The sequence below is a fragment of the Oncorhynchus masou genome, chromosome 22 (genome assembly GCF_036934945.1).
Source record: "Oncorhynchus masou masou isolate Uvic2021 chromosome 22, UVic_Omas_1.1, whole genome shotgun sequence".
NCBI lineage: Eukaryota > Metazoa > Chordata > Actinopteri > Salmoniformes > Salmonidae > Oncorhynchus > Oncorhynchus masou.
The window spans coordinates 21935878-21953836 of record NC_088233.1 but is presented as its reverse complement, the minus strand read 5'-3'; the positions used below and the strand labels follow the sequence as shown (position 1 = coordinate 21953836).

The 17959-nt window shown below is 44.1% G+C and overlaps 1 protein-coding gene across 1 annotated transcript; it reads right to left on the bottom strand.

The window, feature by feature from the left end:
- Positions 1 to 827: 827 nt before the first annotated feature.
- Positions 828 to 17065, bottom strand: LOC135508672 (carbohydrate sulfotransferase 1-like). The gene is made up of 3 exons (XM_064928908.1): positions 16719 to 17065; positions 12348 to 12636; positions 828 to 2970 (listed from the first exon to the last, which is right to left on the bottom strand). The coding sequence occupies exons 2-3, from the start codon at positions 12487 to 12489 to the stop codon at positions 1826 to 1828; spliced, it is 1287 nt and encodes a 428-aa protein (XP_064784980.1). The 5' UTR covers positions 12490 to 12636; positions 16719 to 17065; the 3' UTR covers positions 828 to 1825.
- Between the last annotated feature and the right edge of the window lie 894 nt (positions 17066 to 17959).

Sequence of the window (17959 nt, the reverse complement as noted above, 5' to 3'; positions counted from 1 at the left end):
ATTAAGATCAGGTGTGGCCAATTAGTGGGTGTGGCCAACACGCCTGAACACGCTAAACAAAATAGAGGATAGAATTTTGTTGATGCTGAGAAAGGAATGTATGTTTTTAAATAACATTCTTAGAACGTTTTCTTGTTTTTTTTAATGGAAAGTTTTCTTAATGTTCTGAGAACATGACTTTAAATAGAACCATGAGGAAACCTGTAGAAAATGTTATGATGAAGTACTGAAATTCTCACCAAAGAAACATATGGTTCTCAGAATATTATGTGCTAGCTGGGTATCCTGCACCATTCCTAGAATGTTGTGGGAATGTTGTATGCAAAATAACCATAGGAGAACCATGCTTTCACCAAACTTTAAGAAACATATGGTTCTCAGAACATTATGTGCTAGCTGGGCGTATTGTTATCAAACCTTTAACATTATACATAAATTCTGTCCACTAGGATTCCATCAGAGTCAATACTATTGATTGTTTATTTCCCCACATCAGCAATGACAAGATTTAGGTTTGGTTTGAAGACAATCCAAATTCGATTGGAGCGGAAATTAAATGATAGATGTTGAATTAGCACCAGGCTCAGTTACATAAATTATTCTAACCACAATGTCCTTGTCTGTAGGTTTTCATTTTGATATTGAAGGATTGTCGTTTGACTGACTTCAGCACAATTAGCCTAACTTAATCAAATAAACATAATTTGTTTGTTATGTTAAATCGATTTATTTAGAAAATATTAAATGTATAAAACAGAGCTTTATGATATTTTGACAAACCTGATTAACAGTTGACAGTTACAGACTTAAGACAAAGCACTGACACCTTTTCTTTTAATAACACATATATTATAGTATATACAGTGTACCAACCAAATGCCTTTGTCTGAAGTGTACATTTGAAATCAGGTTGCAATACAAAGTAGGATACAGGCTCTGATCTTCATGGTGTGGTTACCTGTGACATGTTAAGCCATTTCCAGGCATCATTCAGAGCATTTTCGAAGATGCTTTGTCAAGCAAGCACTATAATTTTCATTTCACAAAAATCCCCTCCATCCCTTTAAGGTGAGCATAAATGGATGACCTGCATCGAGCCATTCTTAGAAAACATAACACCATTAGAGTGACTTGAGGCTAGAATTACTGTACTAAGCGCTGGCATCAGTGCAACGTGTTGGACATAGACACATTGAATTTCCAGGAAAAAGAACATAGAAACAATATTATTTCCAGGATTAAAAACAGAACATTCTAAGGTAAAGTATGAATCTGACCTTAAGTATACATGTTATTGCTGTGAAAGAGAATATGAATGGAGCAGCACATAAACACGTACACTAAGAAGCTTTATCCAAGACAACTCAAAAACCTTAGATTCTCCTCGATACTGGCAGGTAACATACTGGACTGGCAGTTGAGTTCTGTCGGTTTTTGGAGTGTAATTTTCAAACCACATGCAAATGGTAAATGAAATGCATTTAAATTCCCAACATCTTGGGGGGAAATATCTTAAATTGCTTGGCATAAACAAAACATGCTTGGAGATATTAAATGCAGACACACACAGACAGAGTCATTGTCATAATCATAGTCATAAAACATTTCTGTGAAATAAAACTTTGTATCATTGGCTGCATTTACACAGGCAGTTCTGATTGCTTGCCCAATTATAGGCAAAAGAGCTGATCTGATTGGTCAAAATACCAATTAGTGGAAAAATATCAAAATTGGATTGCCTGTGTTTGAGTGAAGACACAGACAACATATCAGTTACACTATGGAGCTCTTGTAGCATTATATCCAACCACCTGCATGGTCACATTTATAGGAGAGTCTGAAAAGGCCTGGGCTCCACCAGACTATTAGACATGTTTCTCAGATCAGCCACAGAGTGGACCACCCTGTAGCCTAGAAGAGAGAGTGTATCATTGCACAGAGTCTGCAAAGTCCTCACTATATCAAACGCTAGTCTCAGTCTCCAGCTCTCTGCTGTGGCTTTGGAGTCTCTGGTGGTGGAATACTTATAGTTCCACTCGGATGTAGGAGGTGCGCTGTTGTTGGTGTTATGTGCGATCCACGAGTGCACGCTTTCATCCATCTCCAACCCCACAAACCTGTAGATCTCCTGAGCCTTCTCCTTGGGGTTGAGGGCCAGGTCCTCGTAGCGCACCAAGAGGTAGCGTCCACGAAGCCACGCCGGCCTCTGCAGCATTGTCTCTGCTGAGTCTGCCATGTCCCTGCAGGTGCTGGTGATCTGAGCTAGGTCTACATAGTGCGGCTGCCTACCTGTAGCATTCCAGATCTTCCAGGCACGAAACTGCTCAGAGAATGCCATCATGCGCGAGGCCAGGATGGCTCTGGGGTCGCGCACCAGGTGAACGATCCTTAGGTCTAGCCGCGGGTCCTCGGTCAAGGTGCGCAGGTCCCCCACCTCAGGGACACGCACCGTCTTGATGGCCACGTGGCCCCGTGAAAGACACGCGATGGAGGCCAGGGTGAGGTTCAGCGCCCCGCACTTCTTGGGGCACCAGGTCTCATCAGGCTGACTCCCAGAGGCCGAGGCCCCCTCACCACCCTCGGGGCACACAGGGGGGGAGCAGAGAGCTCGGCTGGAGCTCCGGCGGAAGAAAGACCCGGTGACGTGGTCCTGGGGCTCAGGACGGATGTAGTTCTCCAGGAAGCGTAGGTCACAGGTGTAGAGGTTGAGGAGGAGGTCCCGGTAGGCCCCCAGCAGGGCCCGGCGGTCCAGGGCCCGACGCAGTCTGCCGCTGGTGTTGGTGAAGGCCTGCTGGACGTGGTAGAGGGGCTCGAACGCGTAGAAGATGGCCGGATGCTGGTTGAAGAGCTGACCAGTGAAGGAGGAGCCACTGCGGGTGGTGGCGAACAGGAGGATGTGGCGCCGGGAGACCATGGCTGATGTTTCCATGGGCAATGTGTTGTCCTCACACATAGCTCTCCACCTGGAGTCTAGAAGGACAAGGGGACAAGGAGAGGATATCTGTACCCATGTAATACACATAGTAGTCTATTGTACTGTGATAGTTGCAATAACTACAATAGCTGCATATGCTTCTAGAATATGATACAGTTGATTAAGTATTTAAAAAGTCTATATACAACAGTATGGGTCTTAGTTGACTTATTTAGAGGGCAACTTCATGATTGTTCTTTATTTCACTACTTTATAAATACAACTGTTAATATTAATTGGTTGACTTTCATACAATTTCAGACAAAGACGTTCTGCAACCAATCCTAAGCTCTTGGCACATGGACACTTGGAATGAAAGAAGCTTATAAAAGTAAAATAGAATCCAGTATCATCATCATAACAGAGGACTAAGAAAAACCAACTGAAGAATATCTATCCAGCAAATTTGCTTAAATAATTCAGAAAGTAGGCTAAACATGTATGAGTAAGATGCTTGTCTGCCGATTTTTACCCAAAGACTGGTGAAATGTCTCCTCTCTAAATATAGAGTGGATTGCTAACGTGTAATTACTGCTGATGAGGAGTTGATTGCAAAGGGGTCGTTACGTTTATCTGGAGACGAGCTTGACAAAAGGCGTATACAGCCACCCCGCGATAGCTGATTAATGAGGATAAACTGGAGGATAATTGTCAAATGAATAAAAATGAATCACAGATATTACATCTCTCTCATCCTCTCCTCCATGAAAAGGGGAATTCCCTTGGGTAAGGATTAGCTTACTATTTGCGCTCCCCCTCTGCTCCTCGAGAGTCAGTGACTAATGACCCCACGCAAACAAACATTCTTCCTGTATGAATACCACATAAGGGTTTTATGTGGGCAAAAATTCCCTAAATTAAACTTGTGAACCCTGAATGTACAGTGGGGCAAAAAAGTATTTCGTCAGCAACCAATTGTGAAAGTTCTCCCACTTAAAAAGATGAGAGAGGCCTGTAATTTTCATCATAGGTACACTTCAACTATGACAGACAAAATGAGAAGAAAAAATCCAGAAAATCACATTGTAGGATTTTTTATGAATTTATTTGAAATTTATGGTGGAAAATAAGTATTTGGTCACCTACAAACAAACAAGATTTCTGGCTCTCACAGACCTGTATCTTCTTCTTTAAGAGGCTCTTCTGTCCTCCACTTGTTACCTGTATTAATGGTGTCTATTTGAACTTGTTATCAGTATAAAAGACACAACTGTTGGCGCAATTATTAGAAAATGGAAGAAGTTCAAGATGACGGTCAATCACACTCGGTCTGGGGCTCCATGCAAGATCTCACCTCATGGGGCATCAATGATCATGAGGAAGGTGAGGGAACAGCCCAGAACTACACGGCAGGAGGTGGTCCATGACCTGATGAGAGCTGGGACCACAGTCTCAAAGAAAACCATTAGTAACACACTACGCCGTCATGGATTAAAATGCTACAGCGCACGCAAGGTCCCCCTGCTCAAGCCAGCACATCTCCAGGCCCGTCTAAGGTTTGCCAATGACCATCTGGATGATCCAGAGTAGTGGGAGGTCATGTGGTGTGATGAGACAAAAATAGAGCTTTTTGGTCTAAACCCCACTCGCCGTGTTTGGAGGAAGAAGGATGAGTACAACCCCAAGAACACCATCCCAACCGTGAAGCATGGAGGTGGAAACATCATTCTTTGCGGATGCTTTTCTGCAAAGGGGACAGGACGACTGCACCGTATTGAGGGGAGGATGGATGGAGCCATGTATCGTGAGATCTTGGCCAACAACCTCCTTCCCTCAGTAAGAGCATTGAAGATGGGTCGTGGCTGGGTCTTCCAGCATGACAACGACACGATACACACAGCCAGTGCAACTAAGGAGTGGCTCCGTAACTAGCATCTCAAGGTCCTGGAGTGGCCTAGCCAGTCTCCAGACCTGAACTCAATAGAAAATCTTTGGAGGGAGCTGAAAGTCCGTATTGCCCAGCGACAGCCCTGAAATCTGAAGGATCTGGAGAAGGTCTGTATGGAGGAGTGGGCCAAAATCCCTGCTGCAGTTTGTGCAAACCTGGTAAAGAACTACAGGAACTGTATGATCTCTGTAATTGCAAACAAAGGTTTCTGTACCAAATATTAAGTTCTGCTTTTCTGTTGTATCAAATACTTATGTCATGCAATGAAATGCAAATGAATTACTTAAAAATCATACAATGTGATTTTCTGGATTTTTGTTTTAGATTTCGTCTCTCACAGTTGAAGTGTACCTATGATAAAAATTACAGACCTCTGCATGCTTTGTAAGTAGGAAAACCTGCAAAATCGGCAGTGTATCAAATACTTGTTCTCCCCACTGTATATCATCAAGCAATTGTAAAATAAAATGTCTTTGTATGCCCTCTACTGTTCGCATTTAAAGTGATGCTGGCCATCAGTTGAGTCATGTTGTCACGCTCGTCGTAATGAGTAGACCAAGGCGCAACGTGAGTAGAGTTCCACATACATATGATTCTACTGGTGCACTAGTCGTAGACAAGATGTCACAACTGACAATGGGGAAAATGGCTACCTAAGTATTATCCCCAATCAGAGACAACGATAAGCTGCCTCTGATTGGGAACCATATCAGGCCACCATAGACATACAAATTCACCTAGATGACCCACCCAAGTCACTATCACGCCCCAACCAACACAAAGAATAAACAGCTTACCATGGTCAGGGCGTGACACATGTACAAGTATTTAGTCAGCCACCAATTGTGCAAGTTCTCCCACTTAAAAAGATGAGTGAGGCCTGTAATTTTCATCATAGGTACACTTCAACTATGACAGACAAAATGAGAAAAAAACACCAGAAAATCACATTGTAGGATTTTTAATGAATTATTTGCAAATTATGGTGGAAAATAAGTATTTGGTCAATAACAAAAGTTTATCTCAATACTTTGTTATATACCCTTTGTTGGCAACGACAGAGGTCATACGTTTTCTGTAAGTCTTCACAAGGTTTTCACACACTGCTGCTGGTATTTTGGCCCATTCCTCCATGCAGATCTCCTCTAGAGCAGTGATGTTTTGGGGCTGTTGCTGGGCAACACGGACTTTCAACTCCCTCTAAAGATTTTCTATGGGGTTGAGATCTGGAGACTGGCTTCTTACGAAGCCACTCCTTCGTTGCCCGGGCGGTGTGTTTGGGATCATTGTCATGCTGAAAGACCCAGCCACGTTTCATCTTCAATGCCCTTGCTGATGGAAGGAGGTTTTCACTCAAAATCTCACGATACACGACCCCATTCATTCTTTCCTTTACACGGATCAGTCGTCACTGGTCCCTTTGTAGAAAAACAGCCCCAAAGCATGATGTTTCCACCCCCATGCTTCACAGTAGGTATGGTGTTCTTTGGATGCAACTCAGCATTCTTTGTCCTCCAAACACGACGAGTTGAGTTTTTACCAAAAAGTTATATTTTGGTTTCATCTGACCATATGACATTCTCCCAATCTTCTGGATCATCCAAATGTTCTCTAGCAAACTTCAGACGGACCTGAACATGTACTGGCTTAAGCAGGGGGACACGTCTGGCACTGCAGGATTTGAGTCCCTGGCGGAGTAGTGTGTTACTGATGGTAGGCTTTGTTACTTTGGTCCCAGCTCTCTGCAGGTCATTCACTAGGTCCCCCCGTGTGGTTCTGGGATTTTTGGGACGCCGAGCGCAGAGCGCCGCCCGAACAGGGAGAGGAGTTACCTTCGGTAGAAGTCGTGACAGTACCCCCCCCTGGCGCGCGGCTTCGAGGCCGGCGACGACTCCAGGGTGACCCGGAGGACGAGGCGCAGGGCGATCCGGATGGAGGCGGTGAAACTCCCTTAGCATAGGTGGATCCAGTACGTCCTCCACCGGCACCCAGCATCTCTCCTCCGGACCGTACCCATCCCAGTCCACGAGGTACTGAAGACCCCCCACCCGACGCCTCGAGTCCAGTATGGACCGAAATGCATACGCCGGCGCCCCCCTGATGTCCAGGGGGGCGGAGGGACCTCCCGCACCTCATCTTCTTGAAGCGGACCAGCCACCACCGGCCTAAGGAGAGACACATGAAACGAGGGGTTAATATGGTAATAAGGGGGGAGCTGTAACCTATAACACACCTCGTTTATTCTCCTCAGGGCTTTGAATGGCCCCACAAACCGCGGACCCAGCTTCCGGCAGGGCAGGTGGAGGGGCAGGTTTCGGGTCGAGAGCCAGACCCGGACCCCCGGTGTGTACGCCGAGGCCTCGCTGCGGTGGCGGTTGGCACTGGCCTTCTGACACCCTTCGGCCCGTTTAAGGTACCCGTGGGCGGCCTCCCAGGTTTCCCTTGAGCGTCTCACCCAATCGTCCACCACAGGAGCCTCGGTCTGGCTCTGATGCCATGGTACCAGGACCGGCTGATAGCCCAGCACACATTGGAAGGGCGACAGGTTTGTAGAGGAGTGGCGGAGTGAGTTCTGTGCCATCTCTGCCCAGGGGATGTACTTCGCCCTCTCCCCTGGACGGTCCTGGCAATACGACCGCAGAAACCTACCCACATCCTGGTTCACTCTTTCCACCTGCCCATTACTCTCAGGGTGAAACCCAGAGGTAAGGCTGACCGAGACCCCCAAACGTTCCATGAGCGCCTTCCACAACCTGGACGTGAACTGGGGACCCCGATCAGAAACAATATCTTCAGGCACCCCGTAGTGCCGGAAGACGTGAGTAAACAGGGCCTCCGCCGTCTGTAGGGCTGTAGGGAGACCGGGCAAAGGGAGGAGACGACAGGACTTAGAAAACCGATTCACAACGACCAGGATCGTGGTGTTGCCCTGTGATGGTGGCAGATCGGTCAAGAAGTCAACCGACAGGTGTGACCAAGGCCACTGTGGAACAGGAAGGGGTTGTAACTTCCCTCTGGGCAGGTGCCTAGGATCCTTGCACTGAGTGCACACTGAGCAGAAGGACACATAAACCCTCACGTCCTTGGCTAAAGTGGACCACCAGTACCTCCCACTAAGACATCGCACCGTCCTACCGATCCCCGGGTGACCAGAGGAGGGGGACGTGTGGAGCCCACCAAATTAGCTTGTCTCTAACCTCCAGCGGAACATACACCTGTCCCGCTGGACACTGTGGTGGAGTAGGCTCAACACGCGATGCTCGCTCAATGTCTGCGTCCACCTCCCACCTCACAGGTGCCACGAGACAAGAAGTCGGGAGGATGGGCGCAGGATCAATGGCCCGCTCCTCTGTATCATATAGTCGGGACAGTGCATCTGCTTTAGTTTTCTGGGAGCCTGGTCTATAGGAGATGGTAAACCTAAATCGGGTGAAAAACATGGCCCACCTTGCCTGACGAGGGTTCAGTCTTCTCGCTGCCCGAATGTACTCTAGATTACTGTGGTCAGTCCAGATGAGAAAAGGGTGTTGGCCCCCCTCAAGCCAATGTCAGGATCGTTCCATACCGCGTTGGCCCACTCCAGGGCTTTACTTGAGAGGCAGGAGACGAGGGCGTTCACACTCTCACCCCTCGAAGGAGCCGGACGAACGGTCGCCAGGTATAGGTCCATCTGGAGTAAGAACCCCTGGCACCCGGCCGCCGTCCCATCGTACTCCCTCGGGAGGGCGAGTCGAATCCCACTGTGCTCAGGCAATGAAGGAGGGGGTAGTGGTACTGGTTGGGGTGTGGCTGATAAAGGTGTGGGAAGGCCACCTCTCTCCCATCTCTCCATCGTCTCCATCACCTGATCCATGGCGGTCCCCTGCCGTGTGGTGTTGAACTCGCTCCTCCACGGACCCTGGGAGTGCGTCTGCTCCTGCTGACTCCATAATTTATTTGGTGCAGGATTCTGTGATAAGGTGCGTCTCGGTGAGAGGTGTAGGAGTCAGGCGCAGAAGAGCAGGGATTTCTGAGAAGCGTGTTTAATATATATATATATATATATATACACAGTGCCTTGCGAAAGTATTCGGCCCCCTTGAACTTTGCGACCTTTTGCCACATTTCAGGCTTCAAACATAAAGATATAAAACTGTATTTTTCTGTGAAGAATCAACAACAAGTGGGACACAATCATGAAGTGGAACAACATTTATTGGATATTTCAAACTTTTTTAACAAATCAAAAACTGAAAAATTATATAGTCCACCAATACAAAATTGGCACAGATGAAAATCCAAAACTACGCTCTCGAAGGAACAGAAACTCGTGCCAATACACGGTGGAACAACCACATTTCCGACACTACATACAGGTTCCTAAATAGTGAAGACAATACAGAAACTCGTGCCAATACATGGAGGAACAACCACATTTCCGACACCACATACAGGTGCCTAAATAGTGAAGACAATACAGAAACTCGTGCCAAACGCACGGAGGAACAAACTCTGTTCCGAAACTTAACTACACGTACGTAATAGCGAAAACAATAAACATCATAGATCATTGAACGCAAATACACACAAGCTTAATCCTGCATGAATTAAGGCAGGCAACAGGTGCCCTATATACACACAGAAATAAACGCAATTGAAACCAGGTGTAAAAAGGAACACAGACAAAACAACCAGAAAAGGAAAAAGGGATCGGTGGCGGCTAGTAAACTGGCGACGCCGAGCGCCACCCGAACAGGGAGAAGAGTTATCTTCAGTAGAAGTCGTGACAACTGCTGAGCTAGCTGTAGCTTATGCTTTCAGTACTAGATTCATTCTCTGATCCATTGATTCAGGGGACATCATGTCAGTTCATGCTGCAAGAGCTCTGATAGGTTGGAGGATGTCCTCTGGAAGTTGTCATAATTACTGTGTAAGTCTGGAAGGGGGTGAGAACCATGATCCTCCTAAGTTTTGTATTGAAGTCAATGTACACAGATGAGGACGGAAGCTAGCTAGCTGTCCTCCGACTACACCATGGTGCTACCCTACAAAGTTGTTGAGGCTCCTGTGGACCTTCATTGCAAAACAGTGTGTTTTAATTAATTATTTGGTGGAATGTGAATATATTTTGTGTCATTTTATCTATATAATATATATTTTCTTAAATTAAATTCACTGTGGAGGAATTTCCTCCTCTGAGGAGGAGCCTCCACTAGTCTAGCTACATAATAGAGGCATCAGTTTAAACCCTACCAGTTACTGAGCAAGACTAGAACACAGCCTCAATGAAAATTCTACTTTAATTAAAGAACAACATACATACAGTCGAATGCATAGCTACTTCTGTTTGTTGCTCAGTCTTGTTATGTGCTTTGCAAATAGAGCCTTACCTCTGGGCTGTTGGCTCTCACAGCGGTAGACACACACTAAGTACAGTGCCTTGCGAAAGTATTCGGCCCCCTTGAACTTTGTGACCTTTTGCCACATTTCAGGCTTCAAACATAAAGATATAAAACTGTATTTTTTTTGTGAAGAATCAACAACAAGTGGGACACAATCATGAAGTGGAACGACATTTATTGGATATTTCAAACTTTTTTAACAAATCAACAACTGAAAAATTGGGCGTGCAAAATTATTCAGCCCCCTTAGGTTAATACTTTGTAGCGCCACCTTTTGCTGCGATTACAGCTGTAAGTCGCTTGGGGTATGTCTCTATCAGTTTTGCACATCGAGAGACTGAAATTTTTTCCCATTCCTCCTTGCAAAACAGCTCGAGCTCAGTGAGGTTGGATGGAGAGTATTTGTGAACAGCAGTTTTCAGTTCCACAGATTCTCGATTGGATTCAGGTCTGGACTTTGACTTGGCCATTCTAACACCTGGATATGTTTATTTTTGAACCATTCCATTGTAGATTCTGCTTTATGTTTTGGATCATTGTCTTGTGGGAAGACAAATCTCCGTCCCAGTCTCAGGTCTTTTGCAGACTCCATCAGGTTTTCTTCCAGAATGGTCCTGTATTTGGCTCCATCCATCTTCCCATCAATTTTAACCATCTTCCCTGTCCCTGCTGAAGAAAAGCAGGCCCAAACCATGATGCTGCCACCACTATGTTTGACAGTGGGGATGGTGTGTTCAGGGTGATGAGCTGTGTTGCTTTTACGCCAAACATAACGTTTTGCATTGTTGCCAAAAAGTTCAATTTTGGTTTCACCTGACCAGAGCACCTTCTTCCACATGTTTGGTGTGTCTCCCAGGTGGCTTGTGGCAAACTTTAAACAACACTTTTTATGGATATCTTTAAGAAATGGCTTTCTTCTTGCCACTCTTCCATAAAGGCCAGATTTGTGCAATATGCGACTGATTGTTGTCCTATGGACAGAGTCTCCCACCTCAGCTGTAGATCTCTGCAGTTCATCCAGAGTGATCATGGGCCTCTTGGCTGCATCTCTGATCAGTCTTCTCCTTGTATGAGCTGAAAGTTTAGAGGGACGGCCAGGTCTTGGTAGATTTGCAGTGGTCTGATACTCCTTCCATTTCAATATTATCGCTTGCACAGTGCTCCTTGGGATGTTTAAAGCTTGGGAAATCTTTTTGTATCCAAATCCGGCTTTAAACTTCTTCACAACAGTATCTCGGACCTGCCTGGTGTGTTCCTTGTTCTTCATGATGCTCTCTGCGCTTTTAACTGACCTCTGAGACTATCACAGTGCAGGTGCATTTATACGGAGACTTGATTACACACAGGTGGATTGTATTTATCATCATTAGTCATTTAGGTCAACATTGGATCATTCAGAGATCCTCACTGAACTTCTGGATAGAGTTTGCTGCACTGAAAGTAAAGGGGCTGAATAATTTTGCACGCCCAATTTTTCAGTTTTTGATTTGTTAAAAAAGTTTGAAATATCCGATAAATGTCGTTCCACTGCATGATTGTGTCCCACTTGTTGTTGATTCTTCACAAAAAATACAGTTTTATATCTTTATGTTTGAAGCCTGAAATGTGGCAAAAGGTCGCAAAGTTCAAGGGATGTGGCAAAAGGTCGCAAAGTTCAAGGGGGCTGAATACTTTCGCAAGGCACTGTACATACAGTATAATGCATTCTCCCATGTGTGGTCCCTAAGCCATATATACAGTCCAGCCACTTTGCGTTTGTTCTGTATTAGTGGTTACATGCTTGGCAGAGATATGCCTATACCTTTGGGCAGCTGGCTCTGGCAGTGGTAGACACACACAAAGTAGGCTAGAACATACAGCAGAATGTGTGCTCCCTAAGCCATATACTAGCATAGCCACTTTGTGCTTGTTTTTCTGAGTTAGTGGGGACATTCTTGGCAGAGTTTTGACCCTATCTTTGGGCTGTGGGCTCTGGCAATGTAAGACTTCTCAGTAGACACACAAAGTAGATACACTGGAATGTGTGCTCCCTAAGTCATGTAGAGTACAGCCAATTGTGCTTGTTGTTGTGCATTAGTGGTTTCATGCTTGAGCTTTCTCTTACCTTTGGGCTGTCGGTTTTGACAGTGGTAGATGCCACCGTGGCAGGGCCCGGACAGGGAGTCTCTTAGGGTGCGGATGGCTGTGTACTGGACCCCCAGAGAGGCACACACCAGCAGCAGCACTGTCTTCCAGGAGCACTCCATCCTGCGTCCTCCTCCGGCCTTACATCCTTCACGCTGCAACCACCAGGGGAAACACAGAGAGGTGACACTCCTCACACACTGTCCTCAGGGAGAACAAGAGCGATGCAGAAGAGTAGTCCTCTGGGATTTTAACTTTCTGCAGACATTCTGACCAGAGTAGGAAAGAACAAAAATATTTTACGAGCAGCTTTTTTCCATCTTCGCAACGATGCAAAAATCCGAAACTTTATGTCAAAAATGTATGGAGAAAATGTATCCATGCCTTTGTCACAGATTAAACTACTGCAATGCTCTACTATCCGGCTACCTGGGTAAGCCTAGTGGTTAGAGTGTTGGACTAGTAACCGGAAGGTTGCAAGTTCAAACCCCTGAGCTGACAAAGTACAAATCTGTCGTTCTGCCCCTGAACAGGCAGTTAACCCACTGTTCCTAGACCGTCATTGAAAATAAGAATTTGTTCTTAACTGACTTCTCTAGTTAAATAAAAGTAAAATAAAAATAAATAAAAAAGTGCACACATGCGACTATTCTGTGTTGAGCAGTTAACAAAGAAATAGGTACTCCTATATGCTTAATTTAGGGTTATTAATGTAACTTTAGTTCTACAAATGTTGAGCTATATGTTTTGATTTTGAATACATTGTAAGGCTGCATGATGCAACAATAATGATGATTTTTTTTTTTAAGTTGCTTGAAAAGCATGAGCTCTGCTTAGTTTTTTTGCATAGGTGGTACACACTTCGTCAGTCTCTCATTCACAATTTTAGAAGCACTTGACAATGCCTCGAATTTCCCTGCGGCATCTCCTTTGTGTGACCATGATGCACCCTAAAAAAAATCCAGGTCATTTGCAGCCCTTCACCCTAAATGCTGCTCGCTTTGAAGCACCTCATCTCACTTACACAGTTCTCCATCACGTGGTCTTTCTCACAGGCTACAAGTGAAGACTTGACCTATTCTATTCTGTGCAATAAATAAATATTCCAAACATGGTCTGGGACAGTTGTGAGATGCGATAGATCCCAAATTAATACAACCACGCAATGAGGCTGACGCAACAAATGAGAACGTTTAGCTTTAAATGATAAACTATTAGGCTATTTCTTCATATTATAAGCACAGCAATGCGCACATGGCAGTTGGCTTTAATAAGCGTGAATGATCCATTAGTGGGAAAACACCATTATCAAAAGTGACCACAAAGGTGATTATGCATGTAATGCTTTTATTATAAAGGTGCATTTTTATGGTGAAAATTATTATTCCCAAACTTGAAACTCACACAGTGCTTATGTATGCCAGTTAGGCTATACACCCCAATGTAAAGCGGATTAATGTGCTTAACTTTAAGAAGTTATTTGGCCACTTTAGTTGTGATACAAACCTTATTAAAACATATACGCCTATGGGCTAGGCTACATGAGGTGTGCGACTATGATTGAAAAAGTCGCAAAAAAAAGGCATTGTTTCTTATGGTAAGAAAGTGATAACATATAATTCACAAGTGATAGACTAATATTGTCACCAATCAGACTATTCTTGATTTAATATTGTCTTTACATATACTAAATAATATGTGTGAACAATTTTTTATTTAGAATGAACCATTATCATGCACCTGTCTCGTAACAGGGGCAGCAGAAAAATAGCGAATGGAAGACACTTTTCCCCGTGGTTCATTTTCATGCCAGCCAGGTAGGCTATACTCCTGCTGTAAAGAGAAGCAATGTGCTTAATATTAGGAGAGTTAAGAAATAAATATAGTAGGCCTAGCCTATAGAAAGCTGCTGGTTTCCTTTTTAATAGAGGCTTTCACTCTGTTTTTTCATGCAATTGCATAGCCTATTGAAATGGGCTCTCATGAAGTGTTTGATTAGATTGTCGAATACATTTGTATTGGTGTCAGAGTGATTGGAGGGACAATAGAGTGCTGAGTACCAAGCAGTAGGCAAGTTTGGTAAGCTACTAATGACCATCAGCAGTATCAGAGCTTGGAGAAGCCTAACTACATGACTAAACGGTCAAGTGGAATTTGACTGCCTTCATGACTCGTGACTGCCGGTAATATGGTCACCACAACAGCCCTGTTCCTGAGTGGCGTAGTTAAAGTTTTAGCTTAAATCGGCTTGACAATCTATTTCAAGACTTGAAAATGGCTGTCGAGCAATGATCAACAACCAAATTGACATAGCTTGCAGAATTTAAAAAAATAATCATGTGCAAATATTGTGCAAAGCTCTTAGACTTACCCAAAATGACTCACAGCTGTAATCGCTGCCAAAGGGGATTCTAACATTGACTCAGGGGTATGAACACTTAAGTAAATTAGATATTTCTGTTCTTCATTTACTATAAATGTGCCAACATTTCTAAAAACATATTTTAAACTTTTTCACTATTGGGTATTTGTGTGTAGATGGGTGAGAGAGAAAAAAGTATATTTAATCCATTTTGAATTCAAGCTGTAATAACAAAATGTTATTTTTCTGGTTTCCTGTATTAGGTATGCTCCCCCTCTCCTCTCCCAGAGAACCTGAGCCCTAAGACCATGCCTCAGGACTACTTGGCCTGACGACTCCTGGCTGTCCCCGTCCCCAGTCCACCTGGTTGTGCTGCTGCTCCAGTTTCTGCTGTTCTGCCTGTGGCTATGGAAACCTGACCTGTTCACCGGAGGTGCTACCCAGACCTCTCTCTCTCTCTCTCTCTCTCTCTCTCTCTCTCTGCTCGGCTATGAAAAGCCAACTGACTTTTACTCCTGAGATGCTGACCTGTTGAACCCTCTATCACCACTGTGATTATTATTTGACCTTGCTTGTCATCTATGAATGTTTGAACATCTTTGATGTGGCCTTAATGGCCATGTACTCTTATAATCTCCATCTGGCACAGCCCGAAGAGGACTGGCCAACCTTTGGGCCTGGTTTCTCTCTAGGTTTTTTCTTAGGTTCCTGCGTTTCTATGAAGTTTTTCCTAGCCACCGTGCTTCTACATTTGCATTGTTTGCTCTTTGGGGTTTAAGGCTGGGTATCTGTATAGGCACTTTGTGACAACTACTAATGTAAAATGGGCTATATAAATAAATTTGATAGATAGATAGATAGATAGATAGATAGATAGATAGATAGATAGATAGATAGATAGATAGATAGATAGATAGATAGATAGCGGGGCTTTAGGGAAGCAGGTGAAAGAAGTGACAATGGACAATGATGACAGCTAAAAGTATGAATACGCCATTTTGTAAAAATGGTTAGGGCCCCCCTGAGTGGATCTTGCTTGCCAGAATCTCTCCCAACTCTCATCTCTGCCAGGGGGGCAAGTTACATACAGTAGCTGATATGCAACAGCCACAGGCAGAGCAGCTGAGAGAGAAGGGTGCACTCTCACAGAGAGAGAAGCTCTACTGACCTGAGGCTACAGTCTAACCCCGGTGATATGACAGAAGATGAATCTAGTCCTACATGCTTCCCTGTGCCTCACAGAAAAGAGAAATGCAAACTGGCACTTTGAGATGTGGAAAGGTCAATTGTGGATCTTATCTTATACATTTTGACTTACAGCACCTGTCTTTACACTGAATTCACAGACATGATTATTAAACAGGACATAAATGCCTCATGCAACCTTATCACATAGGCTATATACACCCCATAGAGCAACATCAAGTAGTTAGACAGACAATAGATAAGCTACAAATGAAATATCTAACATTTGGTGGTGGTGGTGTTGGGGTGCTCATGAAAGTTTATAATCATCTCATGTAAAAAAAATAATGGCAAGTGTTAATAAAATATTGAACACATAGGTGCATATTAAACAAAATAGTGATATCTAAATGTTATTAAAATAAAACTTTATATATTTCTCCTCCATCAACTCAGAGCAACAGGGTGGAAGGCGTCGTGTACCTGGGTGCCAAGAAAAATGCACAGTCAATGACATGTTCTCTAGGATATAAGATAAGAAATCACACAATAATGCAAACTATCGATGGTGCAGCGCCAACATCCTCCAACATAACCGTAGCCTATATGTTGCACGGTTCGGTAACCTGTGCGGTCCAGGTAAGCCCAAACGTGAGTTCAAGTCCGTCGTAATTCATCACTGCCAGTTACTATATCTGATAATAATAACAGTGTGGATAATATACTAGTTCACAGTCACACAAATGTTGCCGTATGAACCAACACTAAATACAAAACAGCAATACATAAATAAATGCATCTTACCATACAAACTCTGCCAAATCAGCTCGGTAAAGTCAAATTCATTGGTGGCACCCTTTTAGAGGAGCTCCGTAAGCATTTTCGTGTTCTCGACGGTTTGTCCAGTAGCGGAGTGGAATGAGCAGTGGGAACTGAGAGAGCAAGCAGCGCCTGGTTGTGGAAACGCGCGAAGGGATTGAGCAGCAGAGAACGCTTGAAGAAGCAAAGCAGTAAGCCTCCCCCGTGTCATTTTCAGCCCATAGCTGACTCAATAGTTGGTTTCTTTCGATGTCTTATATAATAGGCTTATAATAGGCTTTGAATCATCACACATTTCAGAATAACTGTAAAACTATACTAGATCTGGGCAAACATATTCATATGGTAACCAAAACAACCTGCCCAGATAGCACATTTGGTTCCTTTGAAGTTGTAGGAACAAATGTTTTTGGTTTCACATTGATTGTGGGATCAAAGCCATAGGTTTCCTGACCGGTAAAATGTAATGTTTTTTTAAATGTTTTGAGAACCAATGTAAAAGTTTTCCCTGTTGGGGAACATTTATTTTTAGGTTGCATGGAGGGTCTGAGAACGTTTTACTCTGGTTCCTTGACAGTTTTCCTGGGAGGTTTTATTGACACCGAGAATGGAATTCATAGGTTATTTGGAGGTTTTGAATAACTTCCTCAACTTTAACTGAATGTTTCAGTAAGACTTAATGACACTGCTAGGTCATTTTTTAACTGTTTTAAACTCCAAGCACAGATAGAACACAGGGAAATTAATTTCCTTGGGCATGCAACCACATCAGTGAGACTCAAACCTATACTCCTCTGTTTTCTGTCCGTGGAATTAGTCCTTTGTGCCACCAGGATGGAGCTTTTTTCTACACATACAAAGCGGGTCATTTTAGTCTATTCAAACAGACCCCATTTCAAAGGAAAACAAGCACTCATTAAGATCAGGTGTGGCCAACACACCTGAACACACGTAACAAAATACTTCCTGCGCCGACAGAGATGGCCGCCTCACTTCGTGTTCCTAGGAAACTATGCAGTATTTTGTTTTTTTTTACGTGGTATATCTTACATTGGTATTCCAGGTAATCTTAGGTTTCATTAAATACAGTCGGGAAGAACTACTGAATATAAGAGCAGCGTCAACTCACCATCAGTACGACCAGGAATATGACTTTCCCGAAGCGTAACCTGTGTTCTGTCTTCCACCCAGGACAACGGAATGGATTCCAGCCTGCGACCCAAAAC